Source organism: Triturus cristatus, chromosome 7, assembly GCF_964204655.1.
Source record: "Triturus cristatus chromosome 7, aTriCri1.1, whole genome shotgun sequence".
NCBI lineage: Eukaryota > Metazoa > Chordata > Amphibia > Caudata > Salamandridae > Triturus > Triturus cristatus.
The window spans coordinates 1,138,316,177-1,138,334,644 of NC_140590.1; the positions used below are offsets into that span (position 1 = coordinate 1,138,316,177).

Here is an 18,468-nt window from a genome sequence, read left to right on the forward strand (position 1 = left end):
CCTGTTTGTAAAGAAGCCTATCAAACAAAAAAATATTGTTGGTTAAACACCAATCCACCATATTTAACAGCATCACTGTGTGTTCTTGTAAACTTGGATCTCTTGTGTCCAAGTAATGTTTGGTTGCTCGAATGCCATCCTGATGTCTTATACTAGTATACAGACTCTGTACATCTAATGTGACAAACAAATAGTCCTCTTGCCATTTAAAATCAAAAATCTTGGCGAGAAAATCGCCAGTATCCTTAATGTAAGCTGGTAACATCCGTACAAAAGGCTGCAGGAAAAAGTCTATGAACTTGCTGGTATTTTCAAATAGACTCCCAATGGCAGATATGATTGGCCTTCCGGGAGGACACTCTGCATTTTTATGAATTTTTGGTAGTAAATACAATTGCGGTGTCACTGGATAGTCATTCTTTAAAAAATCAAATTCGTTTTTGGATATTAACCCATTCCGTTTCCATTCATATAAGCATCCGTGGAATCGTTCTTTGGTGCTGATAATATTAGTTGCACTGATCAGATGGAGAGCATCGTGCCATCAGGCAGAGAGCAGAGAGCATCGAACTATCACACGGAGAGCATGGTGCCATAAAATGGAGAGCATCGTGCTATCAGACGGAGAGCATCGTGCCATCAGGCAGAGAGCATCGTATCGGCAGAGAGCATCGTATCATCAGGCAGAGAGCATCGTACTATCAGATGGAGAGCATCGTGCCATCAGGCAAAGAGCAGAGAGCATCGAACTATCACACGGAGAGCATGGTGCCATAAAATGGAGAGCATCGTGCCATCAGGCGGAGAGCATCGTGCCATCAGGAGGAGAGCTCCGATTCTGTTGTCTGACAGGAAGAAGGCATTCAGAGCGAATACATTATATTTTCATGTATGTAGCTAACTAGCTACAATGAAATTAAGGATTATTTATAAAACGAATAACTCTCCCACCCAAAACAAGAATTTCCGTTTTTTTTTCTGTAAAACGATTTTCTTCCTCGTCGCTAAATGTAAGGAATAAAATACAATGTTATTTGGAGCCCAGCATGAATACGCCAGCTTCCTTGTCATCCAGATCTACTCCCATTCATCGCTCACCTGAACCTTCGTAAAAGGAGGTGTGGTCTGCAAAATGGCGGATGCATTTGAGTCCCAATCACTCCAGCAACCCACACTTTATCCTACTTGAATCCTGCTCAAATTAAAATCTTCAAATACATCCTCACATCATTTACAAATATTTTAGGAAACGACTATGGAGTTGACTGGCCCAAAAAACACCATTACGCCCTCACAACGCCGAAAGTGCGAGGTAGCCTAACGTCTGTCTTCATCGTAATTTAATTCATTGATAAGAAAAATAATGACACCTTGAGCAGGGTGGTTGAATGACATGATATAGTGCCATGTGGTGCCTTCAGCACAAACTTTACGCGCTACAGTTTGTTCATCAGTAAATTGAGTCATCCCTACTTGAAGGAATAAGACACATTTTCCGTGATCGAGTCAACAAGCAGAGGGGCCACCTGCCTCTTAAGGCGCAGATATTTTCGAAGTACAAAAAAGAGAACCCAAAGCTAGAGGTGAACACAGCACACTTCACTGTACCCGCTATTGAGCTGTGAGCTAAAAGGAAGATGCTGTGGTAACAGCTGTATACTGAATTCAACAAGCAAAGTCATTCTGACTTTATGTAGTGGGGACTGGTAGTTCTCGTCCCAAGAAAATGTTAAAAAAAATAAACAAGGGTCAAACAATTCTTAGTATATTCCAGATACACTGACCAGCCAAAAGTATTAAACATTGAGGAGGGTCCAATTTGCCGCATCTGTGACTTCCTACCTCAATCAGAGTTGTATGTCAAAATATTAACCACTTAACTCCACATTTATTTTATATTCTGTAAAGATATGTGTGTGTCTATATATATACATATATATATACATATATATATATATATATATATATATATATATATATATATATATATATATATATATATATATATATATATATATATATATATATATATATATATATATAAATAAAGATGTGCTTGTCAGTCGTCACACAAGCGCTCACACTCCGGAATTTATTTTCGAAAGCATTTTAGTCACTGGCAACACGTTTCAACCTTGCGGTCTTCATCACAGCCTAGATTACTCATGTGCACAACCGCCTTTAAAAAAAATCCATGACATTTATTTTACACATTGTAAAATTTCCTGAAAATGTATTTGTAAACAGAAGTCTGTCTTCTCTCCCTTTACAGGGTTGCTTTGAAATTTGATCTGTATATACACGCGTGGTACATGGTTGCTTCGTCTATTGTTGGTGGGTTTTGTTTAAAGGTGGTTGTGCCTCATTAATGTTTTGATTATCAATATTTTTGCTCCAATATTATTTAACACAATCGTTGGAATTGCCTTGTTCAGAGGTGGGGGAACCTGGGGGTTTCTGAAAGGAGAATCTTAGCTGGCTCTGCCATTGGAAACCTTTGACCTGGTGACCCATCCACCAGAGGACCACCCTTGTTTTTTCCGGTCGTGCAAGGAAAACAAACAAGATCATGACATGCAGGCAAAAATCTGCCTCCACTTCTGGGTCATTGATTTGCTGCTTTTCTCAAACAAACTCCGCTTTGAGAGTTAGTTTGAGGAAAACAAAAAAGAATGACGGGGCATATTATCAAGCACGGCGTTAAAAGTATCGCCGCTTTAGCGGCAGAAAACTGCAGCTAAAGCGGCGATAATGGGCCTGATAATATGCTGCAGTTTTCTGCCGCTAAACCGGCGATAATCTTAACGCCGTTTCTTGATGATATGCCCCCATGAAACGGCCAAAAACATTGAGCCACTCAATATTAATCTCTACTCACAGTTGATCACTGTGGTAGATGAAGTGTGGGCATAGAGATCCCTGCCACACAGTCAGGGATATCTAAGATGGCATGTAGGCCGTTGTCAGGGGGAGAAATAAAGGCTTCTGCCAATGCGGCGGGTTACCGGCTGACCATATCTTTCCTGTTTCCTTCCTCGACAATAGAACACTTTAAAAAGCTTCTCAAATCACTCCTTTTTCACAAAAGTTTTTTTTAAATTCATTCTTATTCAGTAATAGGACACAAAGATTTTTTTGCAAAATCGGATTTATAAAATGAAGGGTTGTAACACACACACACTGTTTAAAAAAATCCTTGTTAGATTTGCAGGTGGAAAGCTGAAATAAATATTACTTAACTTTTTACGTTCAACAAGTGTAATCCATCACAGATTTTTTTAAATTTTATATATTTGGATCTATGTTTTAACATTTGCGCTTGTTCAGTTTTAGGTCACTTTCGGTGTATGTGTAATTTAAAAGTGCTCTGGCTCACCAGTGTCAAAGATCTTTTCATGGATTTGTCTATAAAGAACTTCATCTCTCTAACAATAATAATAATACAACTAATAATAATTATTATTATAATAAAGATGAAAAATAAGAAATTAAATACTTCTTGGTCTCTGACAGCTGCATGTCAGTCCTTTTTTTCAGGTATTTGGTATGGCACTGATCTGGCTCCAAGAGCTAACAGAGGGCTTCACTGAGAGCTTCACTGAGGGCTTCACTGAGAGCTTCACTGAGGGCTTCACTGAGAGCTTCACGGAGGGCTTCACTGAGAGCTTCACTGAGGGCTTCACTGAGAGCTTCACTGAGGGCTTCACTGAGGGCTTCACTGAGGGCTTCACTGAGAGCTTCACTGAGGGCTTCACTGAGGGCTTCACTGAGAGCTTCACTGTGGGCTTCACTGAGGGCTTCACTGAGGGCTTCACTGAGAGCTTCACTGAGGGCTTCACTGAGAGCTTCACTGAGGGCTTCACTGAGGGCTTCACTGAGAGCTTCACTGAGGGCTTCACTGAGAGCTTCACTGAGGGCTTCACTGAGGGCTTCACTGAGAGCTTCACTGAGGGCTTCACTGAGGGCTTCACTGAGGGCATCACTGAGAGCTTCACTGAGGGCTTCACTGAGAGCTTCACTGAGGGCTTCACTGAGAGCTTCACTGAGGGCTTCACTGAGGGCTTCACTTAGAGCTTCACTGAGGGCTTCACTCAGAGCTTCACTGAGGGCTTCACTCAGAGCTTCACTGAGGGCTTCACTGAGGGCTTCGCTGAGAGCTTCACTGAGGGCTTCACTGAGGGCTTCACTGAGAGCTTTACTGAGGGCTTCACTGAGGGCTTCCCTGAGAGCTTCACTGAGGGCTTCACTGAGGGCTTCACTGAGGGTTTCACTGAGAGCTTCACTGAGGGCTTCACTGAGAGCTTCACTGAGGGCTTCACTGAGAGCTTCACTGAGGGCTTCACTGAGGGCTTCACTGAGGGCTTCACTGAGGGCTTCACTGAGAGCTTCACTGAGGGCTTCACTGAGAGCTTCACTGAGGGCTTCACTGAGGGCTACACTTAGAGCTTCACTGAGGGCTTCACTCAGAGCTTCACTGAGGGCTTCACTCAGAGCTTCACTGAGGGCTTTACTGAGGGCTTCGCTGAGAGCTTCACTGAGGGCTTCACTGAGGGCTTCACTGAGAGCTTCACTGAGGGCTTCACTGAGGGCTTCCCTGAGAGCTTCACTGAGGGCTTCACTGAGGGCTTCACTGAGAGCTTCACTGAGAGCTTCACTGAGGGCTTCACTGAGAGCTTCACTGAGGGCTTCACTGAGAGCTTCACTGAGGACTTCACTGAGGGCTTCACTTAGAGCTTCACTGAGGGCTTCACTCAGAGCTTCACTGAGGGCTTCACTCAGAGCTTCACTGAGGGCTTCACTGAGGGCTTCACTGAGAGCTTCACTGAGGGTTTCACTGAGGGCTTCCCTGAGAGCTTCACTGAGGGCTTCACTGAGGGCTTCACTGAGAGCTTCACTGAGGGCTTCACTTCACTGAGAGCTTCACTGAGAGCTTCACTGAGGGCTTCACTTCACTGGGAGTTTCACTGAGAGCTTCACTGAGAGCTTCGCTGAGGGCTTCAGTGAGGGCTTCGCTGAGAGCTTCACTGAGGGCTTCACTGAGAGCTTCACTAAGGGCTTCACTGAGGGCTTCACTGAGGGCTTCACTGAGAGCTTCACTGAGAGCTTCACTGAGGGCTTCACTGAGAGCTTCACTGAGGGCTTCACTGAGAGCTTCACTGAGGGCTTCACTGAGAGCTTCACTGAGGGCTTCACCGAGGGCTTCACTTAGATCTTCACTGAGGGCTTCACTGAGGGCTTCCCTGAGAGCTTCACTGAGGGCTTCACTGAGGGCTTCCCTGAGAGCTTCACTGAGGGCTTCACTGAGGGCTTCACTGAGGGCTTCACTGAGAGCTTCACTGAGAGCTTCACTGAGGGCTTCACTGGGAGTTTCACTGAGAGCTTCACTGAGAGCTTCACTGAGGGCTTCACTGAGGGCTTCACTGAGAGCTTCACTGAGGGCTTCACTGAGAGCTTCACTGAGGGCTTCACTGAGGGCTTCACTGAGGGCTTCACTGAGAGCTTCACTGAGAGCTTCACTGAGGGCTTCACTGAGAGCTTCACTGAGGGCTTCACTGAGAGCTTCACTGAGGGCTTCACTGAGAGCTTCACTGAGGGCTTCACTGAGGGATTCACTTAGAGCTTCACTGAGGGCTTCACTCAGAGCTTCACTGAGGGCTTCACTCAGAGCTTCACTGAGGGCTTCACTGAGGGCTTCGCTGAGAGCTTCACTGAGGGCTTCACTGAGAGCTTCACTGAGAGCTTCACTGAGGGCTTCACTGAGAGCTTCCCTGAGAGCTTCACTGAGAGCTTTACTGAGGGCTTCACTAAGGGCTTCACTTAGAGCTTCACTGAGGGCTTCACTCAGAGCTTCACTGAGGGCTTCACTGAGGGCTTCACTCAGAGCTTCACTGAGGGCTTCACTGAGGGCTTCACTGAGAGCTTCACTGAGGGCTTCACTGAGGGCTTCACTGAGGGCTTCACTGGGAGCTTCACTAAGAGCTTCACTGAGGGCTTCACTGAGGGCTTCACTGAGAGCTTCACTGAGAGCTTCACTGAGGGCTTCACTGAGGGCTTCACTGAGAGCTTCACTGAGGGCTTCACTGAGAGCTTCACTGAGGGCTTCACTGAGGGCTTCACTGAGGGCTTCACTGAGGGCTTCACTGAGAGCTTCACTGAGGGCTTCACTGAGAGCTTCACTGAGGGCTTCACTGAGGGCTTCACTGAGAGCTTCACTGAGGGCTTCACTGAGGGCTTCACTGAGGGCTTCACTGAGAGCTTCACTGAGAGCTTCACTGAGGGCTTCACTGGGAGTTTCACTGAGAGCTTCACTGGGGGCTTCACTTAGAGCTTCACTGAGAGCTTCACTGAGGGCTTCACTGAGAGCTTCACTGAGGGCTTCACTGGGAGCTTCACTGAGAGCTTCACTGAGGGCTTCACTGAGGGCTTCACTGAGAGCTTCACTGAGAGCTTCACTGAGGGCTTCACTGAGGGCTTCACTGAGAGCTTCACTGAGGGCTTCACTGAGAGCTTCACTGAGGGCTTCACTGAGGGCTTCACTGAGGGCTTCACTTAGAGCTTCACTGAGGGCTTCATTGAGAGCTTCTCTGAGAGCTTCACTGAGGGCTTCACTGAGGGCTTCACTTAGAGCTTCACTGGGAGCTTCACTGAGGGCTTCACTGAGAGTTTTACTGAGAGCTTCACTGAGGGCTTCACTTAGAGCTTCACTGAGAGCTTCACTGAGGGCTTCACTGAGAGCTTCACTGAGAGCTTCACTGAGGGCTTCACTGAGAGCTTCACTGAGAGCTTCACCGAGGGCTTCACCGAGGGCTTCACCAGGAGCTTCACTGAGAGCTTCACTGAGGGCTTCACTGAGACCTTCACTGAGGGCTTCACTGAGGGCTTCACTGAGAGCTTCACTGAGGGCTTCACTGAGAGCTTCACTGAGGGCTTCACTGAGGGCTTCACTGAGAGCTTCACTGAGGGCTTCACTGAGGGCTTCACTGAGAGCTTCACTGAGGGCTTCACTGAGAGCTTCACTGAGGGCTTCACTGAGAGCTTCACTGAGGGCTTCACTGAGGGCTTCACTTAGAGCTTCACTGAGGGCTTCACTCAGAGCTTCACTGAGGGCTTCACTCAGAGCTTCACTGAGGGCTTCACTGAGGGCTTCGCTGAGAGCTTCACTGAGGGCTTCACTGAGGGCTTCACTGAGAGCTTCACTGAGGGCTTCACTGAGGGCTTCCCTGAGAGCTTCACTGAGGGCTTCACTGAGGGCTTCACTGAGGGCTTCACTGAGAGCTTCACTGAGGGCTTCACTGAGAGCTTCACTGAGGGCTTCACTGAGAGCTTCACTGAGGGCTTCACTGAGGGCTTCACTGAGGGCTTCACTGAGAGCTTCACTGAGGGCTTCACTGAGGGCTTCACTGAGGGCTTCACTGAGAGCTTCACTGAGGGCTTCACTGAGAGCTTCACTGAGGGCTTCACTGAGAGCTTCACTGAGGGCTTCACTGAGGGCTTCACTTAGAGCTTCACTGAGGGCTTCACTCAGAGCTTCACTGAGGGCTTCACTCAGAGCTTCACTGAGGGCTTTACTGAGGGCTTCGCTGAGAGCTTCACTGAGGGCTTCACTGAGGGCTTCACTGAGAGCTTCACTGAGGGCTTCACTGAGGGCTTCCCTGAGAGCTTCACTGAGGGCTTCACTGAGGGCTTCACTGAGAGCTTCACTGAGAGCTTCACTGAGGGCTTCACTGAGAGCTTCACTGAGGGCTTCACTGAGAGCTTCACTGAGGGCTTTACTGAGGGCTTCACTTAGAGCTTCACTGAGGGCTTCACTCAGAGCTTCACTGAGGGCTTCACTCAGAGCTTCACTGAGGGCTTCACTGAGGGCTTCACTGAGAGCTTCACTGAGGGTTTCACTGAGGGCTTCCCTGAGAGCTTCACTGAGGGCTTCACTGAGGGCTTCACTGAGAGCTTCACTGAGGGCTTTACTTCACTGAGAGCTTCACTGAGAGCTTCACTGAGGGCTTCACTGGGAGTTTCACTGAGAGCTTCACTGAGAGCTTCGCTGAGGGCTTCACTGAGGGCTTCGCTGAGAGCTTCACTGAGGGCTTCACTGAGAGCTTCACTGAGGGCTTCACTGAGGGCTTCACTGAGGGCTTCACTGAGAGCTTCACTGAGGGCTTCACTGAGAGCTTCACTGAGGGCTTCACTGAGAGCTTCACTGAGGGCTTCACTGAGAGCTTCACTGAGGGCTTCACTGAGGGCTTCACTTAGAGCTTCACTGAGGGCTTCACTGAGGGCTTCCCTGAGAGCTTCACTGAGGGCTTCACTGAGGGCTTCCCTGAGAGCTTCACTGAGGGCTTCACGGAGGGCTTCACTGAGGGCTTCACTGAGAGCTTCACTGAGGGCTTCACTGAGGGCTTCACTTAGAGCTTCACTGAGGGCTTCACTCAGAGCTTCACTGAGGGCTTCACTCAGAGCTTCACTGAGGGCTTCACTGAGGGCTTCGCTGAGAGCTTCACTGAGGGCTTCACTGAGGGCTTCACTGAGAGCTTCACTGAGGGCTTCACTGAGGGCTTCCCTGAGAGCTTCACTGAGGGCTTCACTGAGGGCTTCACTGAGGGCTTCACTGAGAGCTTCACTGAGGGCTTCACTGAGAGCTTCACTGAGGGCTTCACTGAGAGCTTCACTGAGGGCTTCACTGAGGGCTTCACTGAGGGCTTCACTGAGAGCTTCACTGAGGGCTTCACTGAGGGCTTCACTGAGGGCTTCACTGAGAGCTTCACTGAGGGCTTCACTGAGAGCTTCACTGAGGGCTTCACTGAGAGCTTCACTGAGGGCTTCACTGAGGGCTTCACTTAGAGCTTCACTGAGGGCTTCACTCAGAGCTTCACTGAGGGCTTCACTCAGAGCTTCACTGAGGGCTTTACTGAGGGCTTCGCTGAGAGCTTCACTGAGGGCTTCACTGAGGGCTTCACTGAGAGCTTCACTGAGGGCTTCACTGAGGGCTTCCCTGAGAGCTTCACTGAGGGCTTCACTGAGGGCTTCACTGAGAGCTTCACTGAGAGCTTCACTGAGGGCTTCACTGAGAGCTTCACTGAGGGCTTCACTGAGAGCTTCACTGAGGGCTTTACTGAGGGCTTCACTTAGAGCTTCACTGAGGGCTTCACTCAGAGCTTCACTGAGGGCTTCACTCAGAGCTTCACTGAGGGCTTCACTGAGGGCTTCACTGAGAGCTTCACTGAGGGTTTCACTGAGGGCTTCCCTGAGAGCTTCACTGAGGGCTTCACTGAGGGCTTCACTGAGAGCTTCACTGAGGGCTTCACTTCACTGAGAGCTTCACTGAGAGCTTCACTGAGGGCTTCACTGGGAGTTTCACTGAGAGCTTCACTGAGAGCTTCGCTGAGGGCTTCACTGAGGGCTTCGCTGAGAGCTTCACTGAGGGCTTCACTGAGAGCTTCACTGAGGGCTTCACTGAGGGCTTCACTGAGGGCTTCACTGAGAGCTTCACTGAGGGCTTCACTGAGAGCTTCACTGAGGGCTTCACTGAGAGCTTCACTGAGGGCTTCACTGAGAGCTTCACTGAGGGCTTCACTGAGGGCTTCACTTAGAGCTTCACTGAGGGCTTCACTGAGGGCTTCCCTGAGAGCTTCACTGAGGGCTTCACTGAGGGCTTCCCTGAGAGCTTCACTGAGGGCTTCACGGAGGGCTTCACTGAGGGCTTCACTGAGAGCTTCACTGAGAGCTTCACTGAGGGCTTCACTGGGAGTTTCACTGAGAGCTTCACTGAGAGCTTCACTGAGGGCTTCACTGAGGGCTTCGCTGAGAGCTTCACTGAGGGCTTCACTGAGAGCTTCACTGAGGGCTTCACTGAGGGCTTCACTGAGGGCTTCATTGAGAGCTTCACTGAGAACTTCACTGAGGGCTTCACTGAGAGCTTCACTGAGGGCTTCACTGAGAGCTTCACTGAGGGCTTCACTGAGAGCTTCACTGAGGGCTTCACTGAGGGATTCACTTAGAGCTTCACTGAGGGCTTCACTCAGAGCTTCACTGAGGGCTTCACTCAGAGCTTCACTGAGGGCTTCACTGAGGGCTTCGCTGAGAGCTTCACTGAGGGCTTCACTTAGAGTTTCACTGGGAGCTTCACTGAGGGCTTCACTGAGAGCTTCCCTGAGAGCTTCACTGAGAGCTTTACTGAGGGCTTCACTAAGGGCTTCACTTAGAGCTTCACTGAGGGCTTCACTCAGAGCTTCACTGAGGGCTTCACTGAGGGCTTCACTCAGAGCTTCACTGAGGGCTTCACTGAGGGCTTCACTGAGAGCTTCACTGAGGGCTTCACTGAGGGCTTCCCTGAGAGCTTCACTGAGGGCTTCACTGAGGGCTTCACTGAGAGCTTCACTGAGGGCTTCACTGAGGGCTTCACTGAGGGCTTCACTGAGAGCTTCACTGAGAGCTTCACTGAGGGCTTCACTGGGAGTTTCACTGAGAGCTTCACTGGGGGCTTCACTTAGAGCTTCACTGAGAGCTTCACTGAGGGCTTCACTGAGAGCTTCACTGAGGGCTTCACTGGGAGCTTCACTGAGAGCTTCACTGAGGGCTTCACTGAGGGCTTCACTGAGAGCTTCACTGAGAGCTTCACTGAGGGCTTCACTGAGGGCTTCACTGAAAGCTTCACTGAGGGCTTCACTGAGAGCTTCACTGAGGGCTTCACTGAGGGCTTCACTGAGGGCTTCACTGAGGGCTTCACTTAGAGCTTCACTGAGGGCTTCATTGAGCTTCTATGAGAGCTTCACTGAGGGCTTCACTGAGGGCTTCACTTAGAGCTTCACTGAGAGCTTCACTGAGGGCTTCACTGAGAGTTTTACTGAGAGCTTCACTGAGGGCTTCACTTAGAGCTTCACTAAGAGCTTCACTGAGGGCTTCACTGAGAGCTTCACTGAGAGCTTCACTGAGGGCTTCACTGAGAGCTTCACTGAGAGCTTCACCGAGGGCTTCACCGAGGGCTTCACCGAGAGCTTCACCGAGGGCTTCACCGAGAGTTTCACTGAGAGCTTCACTGAGGGCTTCACTGAGAGCTTCACTGAGAGTTTCACTGAGAGCTTCACTGAGGGCTTCACTGAGAGTTTCACTGAGAGCTTCACTGAGGGCTTCGCTGAGAGCTTCACTGAGGGCTTCACTGAGAGCTTCGCTGAGGGCTTCACTGAAGGCTTCATTGAGAGCTTCACTGAGAGCTTCACTGAGGGCTTCACTGAGAGCTTCACTGAGAGCTTCACTGAGGGCTTTACTTAGAGCTTCACTTAGAGCTTCACTGAGAGCTTCAGTGAGGGCTTCACTGAGAGCTTCACTGAGAGCTTCACCGAGGGCTTCACCGAGGGCTTCACCGAGAGCTTCACCGAGGGCTTCACCGAGAGTTTCACTGAGAGCTTCACTGAGGGCTTCACTGAGAGCTTCACTGAGAGTTTCACTGAGAGCTTCACTGAGGGCTTCACTGAGAGTTTCACTGAGAGCTTCACTGAGGGCTTCACTGAGAGCTTCACTGAGAGTTTCACTGAGAGCTTCACTGAGGGCTTCACTGAGAGTTTCACTGAGAGCTTCGCTGAGGGCTTCACTGGGGGCTTCACTGAGAGCTTCACTGAGGGCTTCACTGAGGGCTTCACTGAGAGCTTCACTGAGAGCTTCACTGAGGGCTTCACTGAGGGCTTCACTGAGAGCTTCACTGAGAGCTTCACTGAGGGCTTCACTGAGAGCTTCACTGAGGGCTTCACTGAGGGCTTCACTGAGAGCTTCACTGAGGGCTTCACTGAGGGCTTCACTGAGAGCTTCACTGAGAGCTTCACTGAGGGCTTCACTGAGAGTTTCACTGAGGGCTTCACTGAGGGCTTCACTGAGAGCTTCACTGTGGGCTTCACTGAGAGCTTCACTGAGGGCTTCACTGAGAGTTACACTGAGAGCTTCACTGAGGGCTTCACTGAGAGCTTCACTGTGAGCTTCACTGAGGGCTTCACTGAGAGCTTCACTGAGAGCTTCTCTGAGGGCTTCACTGAGAGTTTCACTGAGAGCTTCACTGAGGGCTTCACTGAAGGCTTCACTGAGAGCTTCACTGTGGGCTTCACTGAGAGCTTCACTGAGAGCTTCACTGAGAGCTTCACTGAGAGCTTCACTGAGGTCTTCACTGAGAGCTTCACTGAGAGCTTTTTATTTATTGCAGCAGGAGCAGCCCAAACAAGGGCCACTGCAGGTAAAGTACCGGATGTGAGAGTCTGATACTGGAATACTGCGCTACCACTCTGCATATTTGTCATCTAATGTACATGGGAATCAAGTGAAGTACTCGTGCACACACATGTATCTTCGATGTCGGGTAATGAATCTGGTCTTGAAGGGTCAAGAGCAGGATCTACATGAACTGCACCACATCCTTTCTCCTTGGACTTTGATCAGCGCGCCCTCCTCAAACCCTTGTTTAACCTACACCCCAGGACTAAAAAATGCAACAAATAGTGCAGGCAGCAGTGGTTCGGATGAAGTCGTGAAGGGGGTGGGGTGGGGGCTAGTCTGTGTCTTAATTACAGTTTTGTAACAGTAAGTAAATATGCTTGAAGGTTTCCTAAGAAACACAGGGGTCGTATTACAATAAGTGCAGTCACGGTCTGTGCAGGTAACAGCAGTGGGGCCAGGTAAGGGGGGATTTCTAGGGAGGATGCTAAGGGAAAATTAATTATTTCCCCGCCCTACCTGGACCCACTGCCCACAGCTGTTACCTGCACGGACCGCGGCTGAATAAGTGCCCCAGGGGCGCAACGGGTGTTTGCGCCCACTTTGCCTGCCCCGGGGGCACTGTGGTATTATAGGAGGGAGCGCAGACGCTTGTGCGTCCCCTTCTATAATACTGGTTGCGTTGGCGCACTTAAAGCGCCAGCGTGACCTTCAGAGGGTGTTGCCTCATTTGAATAGGGGCGTGCTCTATGCATATGAGGGGATTTCTTTGATTCTGCGCATGCGCCATAGTACAGATGCAGGCGCAGAGTCAAAAAAAGCCCTCAGGAGGCACACTGACAGTCCACCATGCAACAGGTGGCGCACTATCAGTGCGCCCCCCTGAGAGCAGCCCTCTGCCGGGTGTAAAGGGGGTCCCATGGACCCCCAGACATCCCCTTGCAGGCGGGTACAGTCACTGATTGCACCCGCCTGCAAGGGGATCTCTGTTACCCTATGAAAGTGCAGGGGGGTGCCGCCTGCACTGTGAAAACACAGAGCAACTGCTCCGCGTTTTCACATGAATGCGCTGCCCCCAGGGCAGCGTGAGTTTGCGGCTGCCCTCGGGGCAGCGCATTAATCATAATAGGGCGCATTGTGATTGTTTGTGCCCGGCGCACCTTTTCAAAGGTGCACCGGGCATAAACAATCACAATGCATAGTACGGCCCCTGTTGTGTATATTTATTTGTTTATTTATACTTACAGATGTATACAGTGCATGGTAATCACGGAGAGTGGAAGAGAAATGTGTTATTGCGGCTCTCCAACTGGGTTTCTAGCGGGACCCTCAGCAGTAATGTTCAGCCAGTGGTATTTTAATCTTGCCACTAACCCCAATTATTTGTAATCAATTCAAGAAGTGCTTTGGGGATAGTAGGCAATTTTAACTACGTTTTAGCATGGCTCCTGTAAATGTCTCTGATATGAGAGACATCTCCTCCTGGTGGAGGATAAGACCAAATGATGTCACTCTCAGTCATAAGGACATCGGTGAAAAACATACCACTGACTGAACATTACTGTTGAGGGTCCTACAAGAAACCCCGTTGGAGATCCTCGATACCACATTTCTCTTCCACTCTCCTTGATTGTGTGTTATATTACAAGGAAAGCCCAGTGGCATAACAAAGGCCCCTGCAGCCCCCCTGCAGTGCGGGGGGCCTGAGCTCCATGGGGCCCCCTCAACACAGTACTCTAGCCTGAGCACTCCTGAGTGAGTCCGGATGTGGGCCCCTCCACGTACTTTACAGGGGGCCCCCCCTTAAGTTTCGTTACGCCACTGGGTAAGCCGAGTGGAACGCCTCCAAGCTTCTCCCCCCCCCCCCCCCTTTGATTATTGAATACCGCGCATGGTCACCAAAGAGATAGATGCACTTCCCAGATAACAAAAAATTAGCTAGGTACATCTTTAAGAGGCGGCAAAAGGAGAGAGGAGTGGGTGCATTTAAATACCTAGCCAGAACTGTCGCATGGGTGCCTTGGGCCCTGGTGCAAGCAAGGAAAATGTCCACTTTGACTGCTGTTGAGGCAGTAGAAGACAGCAACTGGTGTTCTTCTTGGACTCGGTGCCACTGCACCTGCTGCACCAATGATAGATATACGAATAGACAATATGTGTTGAGTCAGTTCATGACCCTGCCTACAGCAGCACAGTAAAGATGATAGCCCTAACCCTGTACCCTGGTGTTCTCTGTCAACAATGCTCAAGGCCGTAGCTTTCATTGGTGCGGCAGGTGCAGTGGCATCGGGGCCCCGAGGCTTGAGCCCCCCCCCCCCCCCCTCAACCCATAATATTGCTGTATTTTACAGTTCAAACTGCATCTAGAGAGCTCATTCCTCCTTTGCACTAGGGCCATGACACACTGGCTACGCTACGGACAAAGCTATGACTGTCTGAAAGTGCTAGCAGCCATGAGAATTATAAAATGCCCGTATCACACCTACCGAGGCCACCCACACAGCGTCTGACGAGTTCTGCAATTGTAAGGCGTGGCCAAGCTCTCCGGAGGCTGTGGAGTGCCGTGTAGGCGACATCGAATACAACCAGAAAGAATCCCATTCTGTGGGTTTGTTGGCGTGACTCCTGTGTTGCATTTATTCACTTCTCCTTTTATGAAATTCACCGCGAAGGCCTGCTCGACCCCGAGACTTGCTTGCTTCGGTTTCTCACATGTTGCATATTTCTAGCTGATGCACGCACGTTGTGAAACTTTGGAACGGCCTCTTGCGCATGTGGAGGCGTAGAGTCCTTTGGTGAGGTTTGAGTGGCTCTGCCTCTCCACAAACTCACTGCACTTGGAAGAGAGCCTGTATCTGCTTCTCGAAGGTTCTCTGGGAACAGGACCCAACAGCAAAAGTCAACTGCGAATCTTTTCACGGGGAAGATGCAGGCACAGGCTGCCCGGAGAGTCTCTCTAATAATCTACCTGACGTCAGAACCCTGGCGCCTAATTCACCCACCCCACCCCCGGGCCCTAACTCAACCACCCAACCCCTTAGGGGCCAGGGCCCTAACTCACCCACCCCACTCCCGGCCCCTAACTCACCCACCCCACCCCCGGCCCTTAATTCACCCACCCCACCCCTGGCCCCTAACTCACCCACCCCACTCCCGGCCCCTAACTCACCCACCCCAACCCCGGCCCCTAACTCACCCACCCCTGGCCCCTGACTCACCCACCCCACTCCCGGCCCCTAACTCACCCACCCCACCCCGGCCCCTAACTCACCCACCCCTGGCCCCTGACTCACCCACCCCACCCCTGGCCTGCACAGACTCACCGGTTCCATCGGGGGTAGAGCGGACGTAGGTGGGCAGCATCTTCAGGGTGGAGCTGGCCGTGCCCGCCTTCCTCAGTCCTCGGTCCATGTTTTCTAGCATGATGTCACGGACCCTGGCCAGCGCCTCGAGGGACAGGTTGAGGGGCTGCAGGAGGAGCTGGACCTGTGGGGAGGGAAGACCTAAGGTTAGAAACATGGGACTGAGGTGGAGAGGTCCTGTGGGGCAGAATGTATCAGATATATAATACATGGAAACCAGAAATCACCTTATAGAAGCCTTTCTCTAATTTGCTTATTATAATGTGTTTGTAAGATTGCTACTATATTGTAATTACCAGTGAGTTGTGACTTCACAATGCCTGCTGCCAGTAGAGTGTCTTCAAGGCCACACTGTACAGAGTAGAAATTAAGGCAAAATTCTGCGTAATGTTTGGGAGCCTGTCACTTGCTAAAGCCCCGGAGTCCAGGATAGCGGGTTTGCGTCCCATAAAACCTGTTCCATCCTTCACCTTATCCTTAAACTCAGAAACAGTCACTACAATAGAAGACATTCCCTCTACAATGTTCCTTCTGAGTCCCTAATTGCACGTGCCCCGTAGAAACGGGCAGTTATTATCATATCTGATAAAAGAAGATACTGGGCCGGGTCTGTCCTTGTCTAAGCACTGGCAGTTATTTTCAGGGGGGCCTCGAAACAGGTCTCTATCGGGCTCTATTTTCGGGCCTCGCAAAGGTAGTCCGTTTTCTTTTTTTTTTCTTGGACTGCAGTGAGAGCATGCACATTGATGTGTGCACGCTCATTTTGCTCACTACTGAGTAGTGGAGGTCAAGGCATGACGTCATGCCAGGTGAGCCGCGTTGTAGGAGGAAGGGAAAACCTTTAAAGACAGCCATTTTCTCTCAGGATTTCCCATCTCTTTTTGCAGCGCAGGAGCAACATCGTCATGGTGCCAGCCTTCACATCGTGGGATGATTAGGAGAGAGACGACACCCTGCTCTGACCTTTCACACTGAGCGTCAAGGCTGCAGTGTAATCCAGCAACAAGTGTAACGCAGAGAGAGGAACTAGTCTGCGTGATCCTGCCCCAGCCCTAACACAATGCTAGTTATCTTGATTTAGACCACGCCCCTACTTGGATAGGCCACCTCCCTTTAAGAGGTTTGCCCCTCCCCTTTTAGAGTACCCCCAGTTTTTTTCCCCACTTAAAGCCCTGAAGATACCCCAGTATTCATCAGGTACAATAATTGTCGTCTGTTACAAGTTTAGCCCTTAAAAATAGGGAATAACATGTAGATTTTGGTGCTTTCTCCGCTAAAACTGCATGGGTTGGTATTTAATGGACCTTTTTTCATCCGTTAGATTCTGCTTGGTTTGACCTGCTATTGATAAAAACTCCAGGGTTGTGGTCTTCATGGCACAGATTCGTTAAACTTGTCACCTTTTCGCAATTGCTAAACAAACAGTGGTTCCATTTAATAAGAAATTTGTTCTTTTCAGATTTCAACAAAAATCAATAGATACATTTCAAAACACAATAAATGAAGCAGAGAGACATATAAACAAGCATTCCAAATTTTTACTGCTATGTAAAAGTCCTTTTGAGAGTTCACACAGTGAAAAATGTCAAACAAATATTGCAGTGTGTTCTCAAATGTATGTCTAGCATATACCCCCGTTTCTAGGTATTGTAAGGTACACAAGAGAACACAAATGTATTTGTATAATGCCATAAAAAATGGTTTTAGTTAACACTGTTATGCATTTTATACGTGCGTTTCAGGCACTCGCGCCTTCTTCAGGAAAGCCACTAGGAAGAACAGAGATGAAAGATCCCTGCAAATATATATGTGAAAGATACATGCCCCACATAAATATAATACGCTTTGGAGTTAGAATTTCTACAATGATTGAGTCTATTTACTGACCTAGTTTAGAAAGAACACCCAATTTCTTATAGATGATGTGAGAGCTCAAAAGTTAATGAAGAAAAAGGCACAGGTATCATAAAGTGATAGTGCACGAAAAACAGAAATGCGATGTGCCAAAAAATAAAATAAAATAGAAACCCAGTGCGACAGCCATGGTGCTTGTCATTGGTGTTTTTAACTTTCAAAATGTAGTTTGAAACACGTGATAAAAAGAAGTCAAATAAAGCAAATTACAGATGCAAAGATGGAACTTGGACCCATCTTTGGCCTCCTAAGAAAATCCTTTCTCTGGAGATTGGCCAGTAAATGTCCTGATGAGAAATTAAGGATCCTGTAGTAGTAGGAAAAAATTAAACGGCATGAATCAATATCTTCTGCTCATTAAGGATGTACATCCCTGAACAACTGGCAAGCTCAGTAATGATCACACAGAGAGTAAAATGCGGGGCCTAAATCTATACCTGTTCAAAGGGAATGTACAGACCTCATCACTAGGGTGACGCTATGAGTGTGATATACCATCATACAAATTACCTGGAACCACTTCGTGAAAAGACCGCGGGCAGCGTAGAGGCGGAGTGGCCAATAAAACAACAGCTGCTAGTTGCCTCCCTTGTGATGAGGTCTGTCCAATCATCATTGAGCTTGCCAGGGCCAGTTGTTCAAGGATGTACATCCTTAATGAGCAGAAGATATTGATTCATGCTGTTTACTTTTGTCCTACAACAAACAAGTTGCTCGCAGTCACAATCTTTTTTAAGTGCAGGGGCATTGCCAGGTGTTAATGTAAGTCAGTCACAGAAGCGCACTGTAAACTGAGATAAGATTTATGTTTTATATCTGTTGGAGATAAGTTTGTTATATTTTTCACATGAACCATGAAGTCAAGAGATCACCCCTTTGACTTACGGTTTTACTCTACGTTAGTCGTCAGCCGGAAGGGGAAGAAACCTTACCTTTGCATAGTCGCTCTCTGAATTTCACCATGCTACCTTGGAGCCCAGATCCAAGCACTGCATTTCAA

At 49.2% G+C, this 18,468-nt stretch overlaps 1 protein-coding gene across 3 annotated transcripts in view; it reads right to left on the reverse strand.

Annotated features, from left to right (window-relative positions):
- HK3 (hexokinase 3) overlaps positions 1 to 18,468 on the reverse strand; it is a 302,793-nt gene that overhangs the window by 198,218 nt on the left and 86,107 nt on the right. For all 3 annotated transcript variants that reach the window (XM_085618301.1, XM_085618303.1, XM_085618302.1), the window contains exon 3: positions 15,516 to 15,678. In XM_085618301.1, the coding sequence (XP_085474427.1) occupies positions 15,516 to 15,678 (163 nt within the window). The remainder of the gene's footprint in view (positions 1 to 15,515; positions 15,679 to 18,468) is intronic.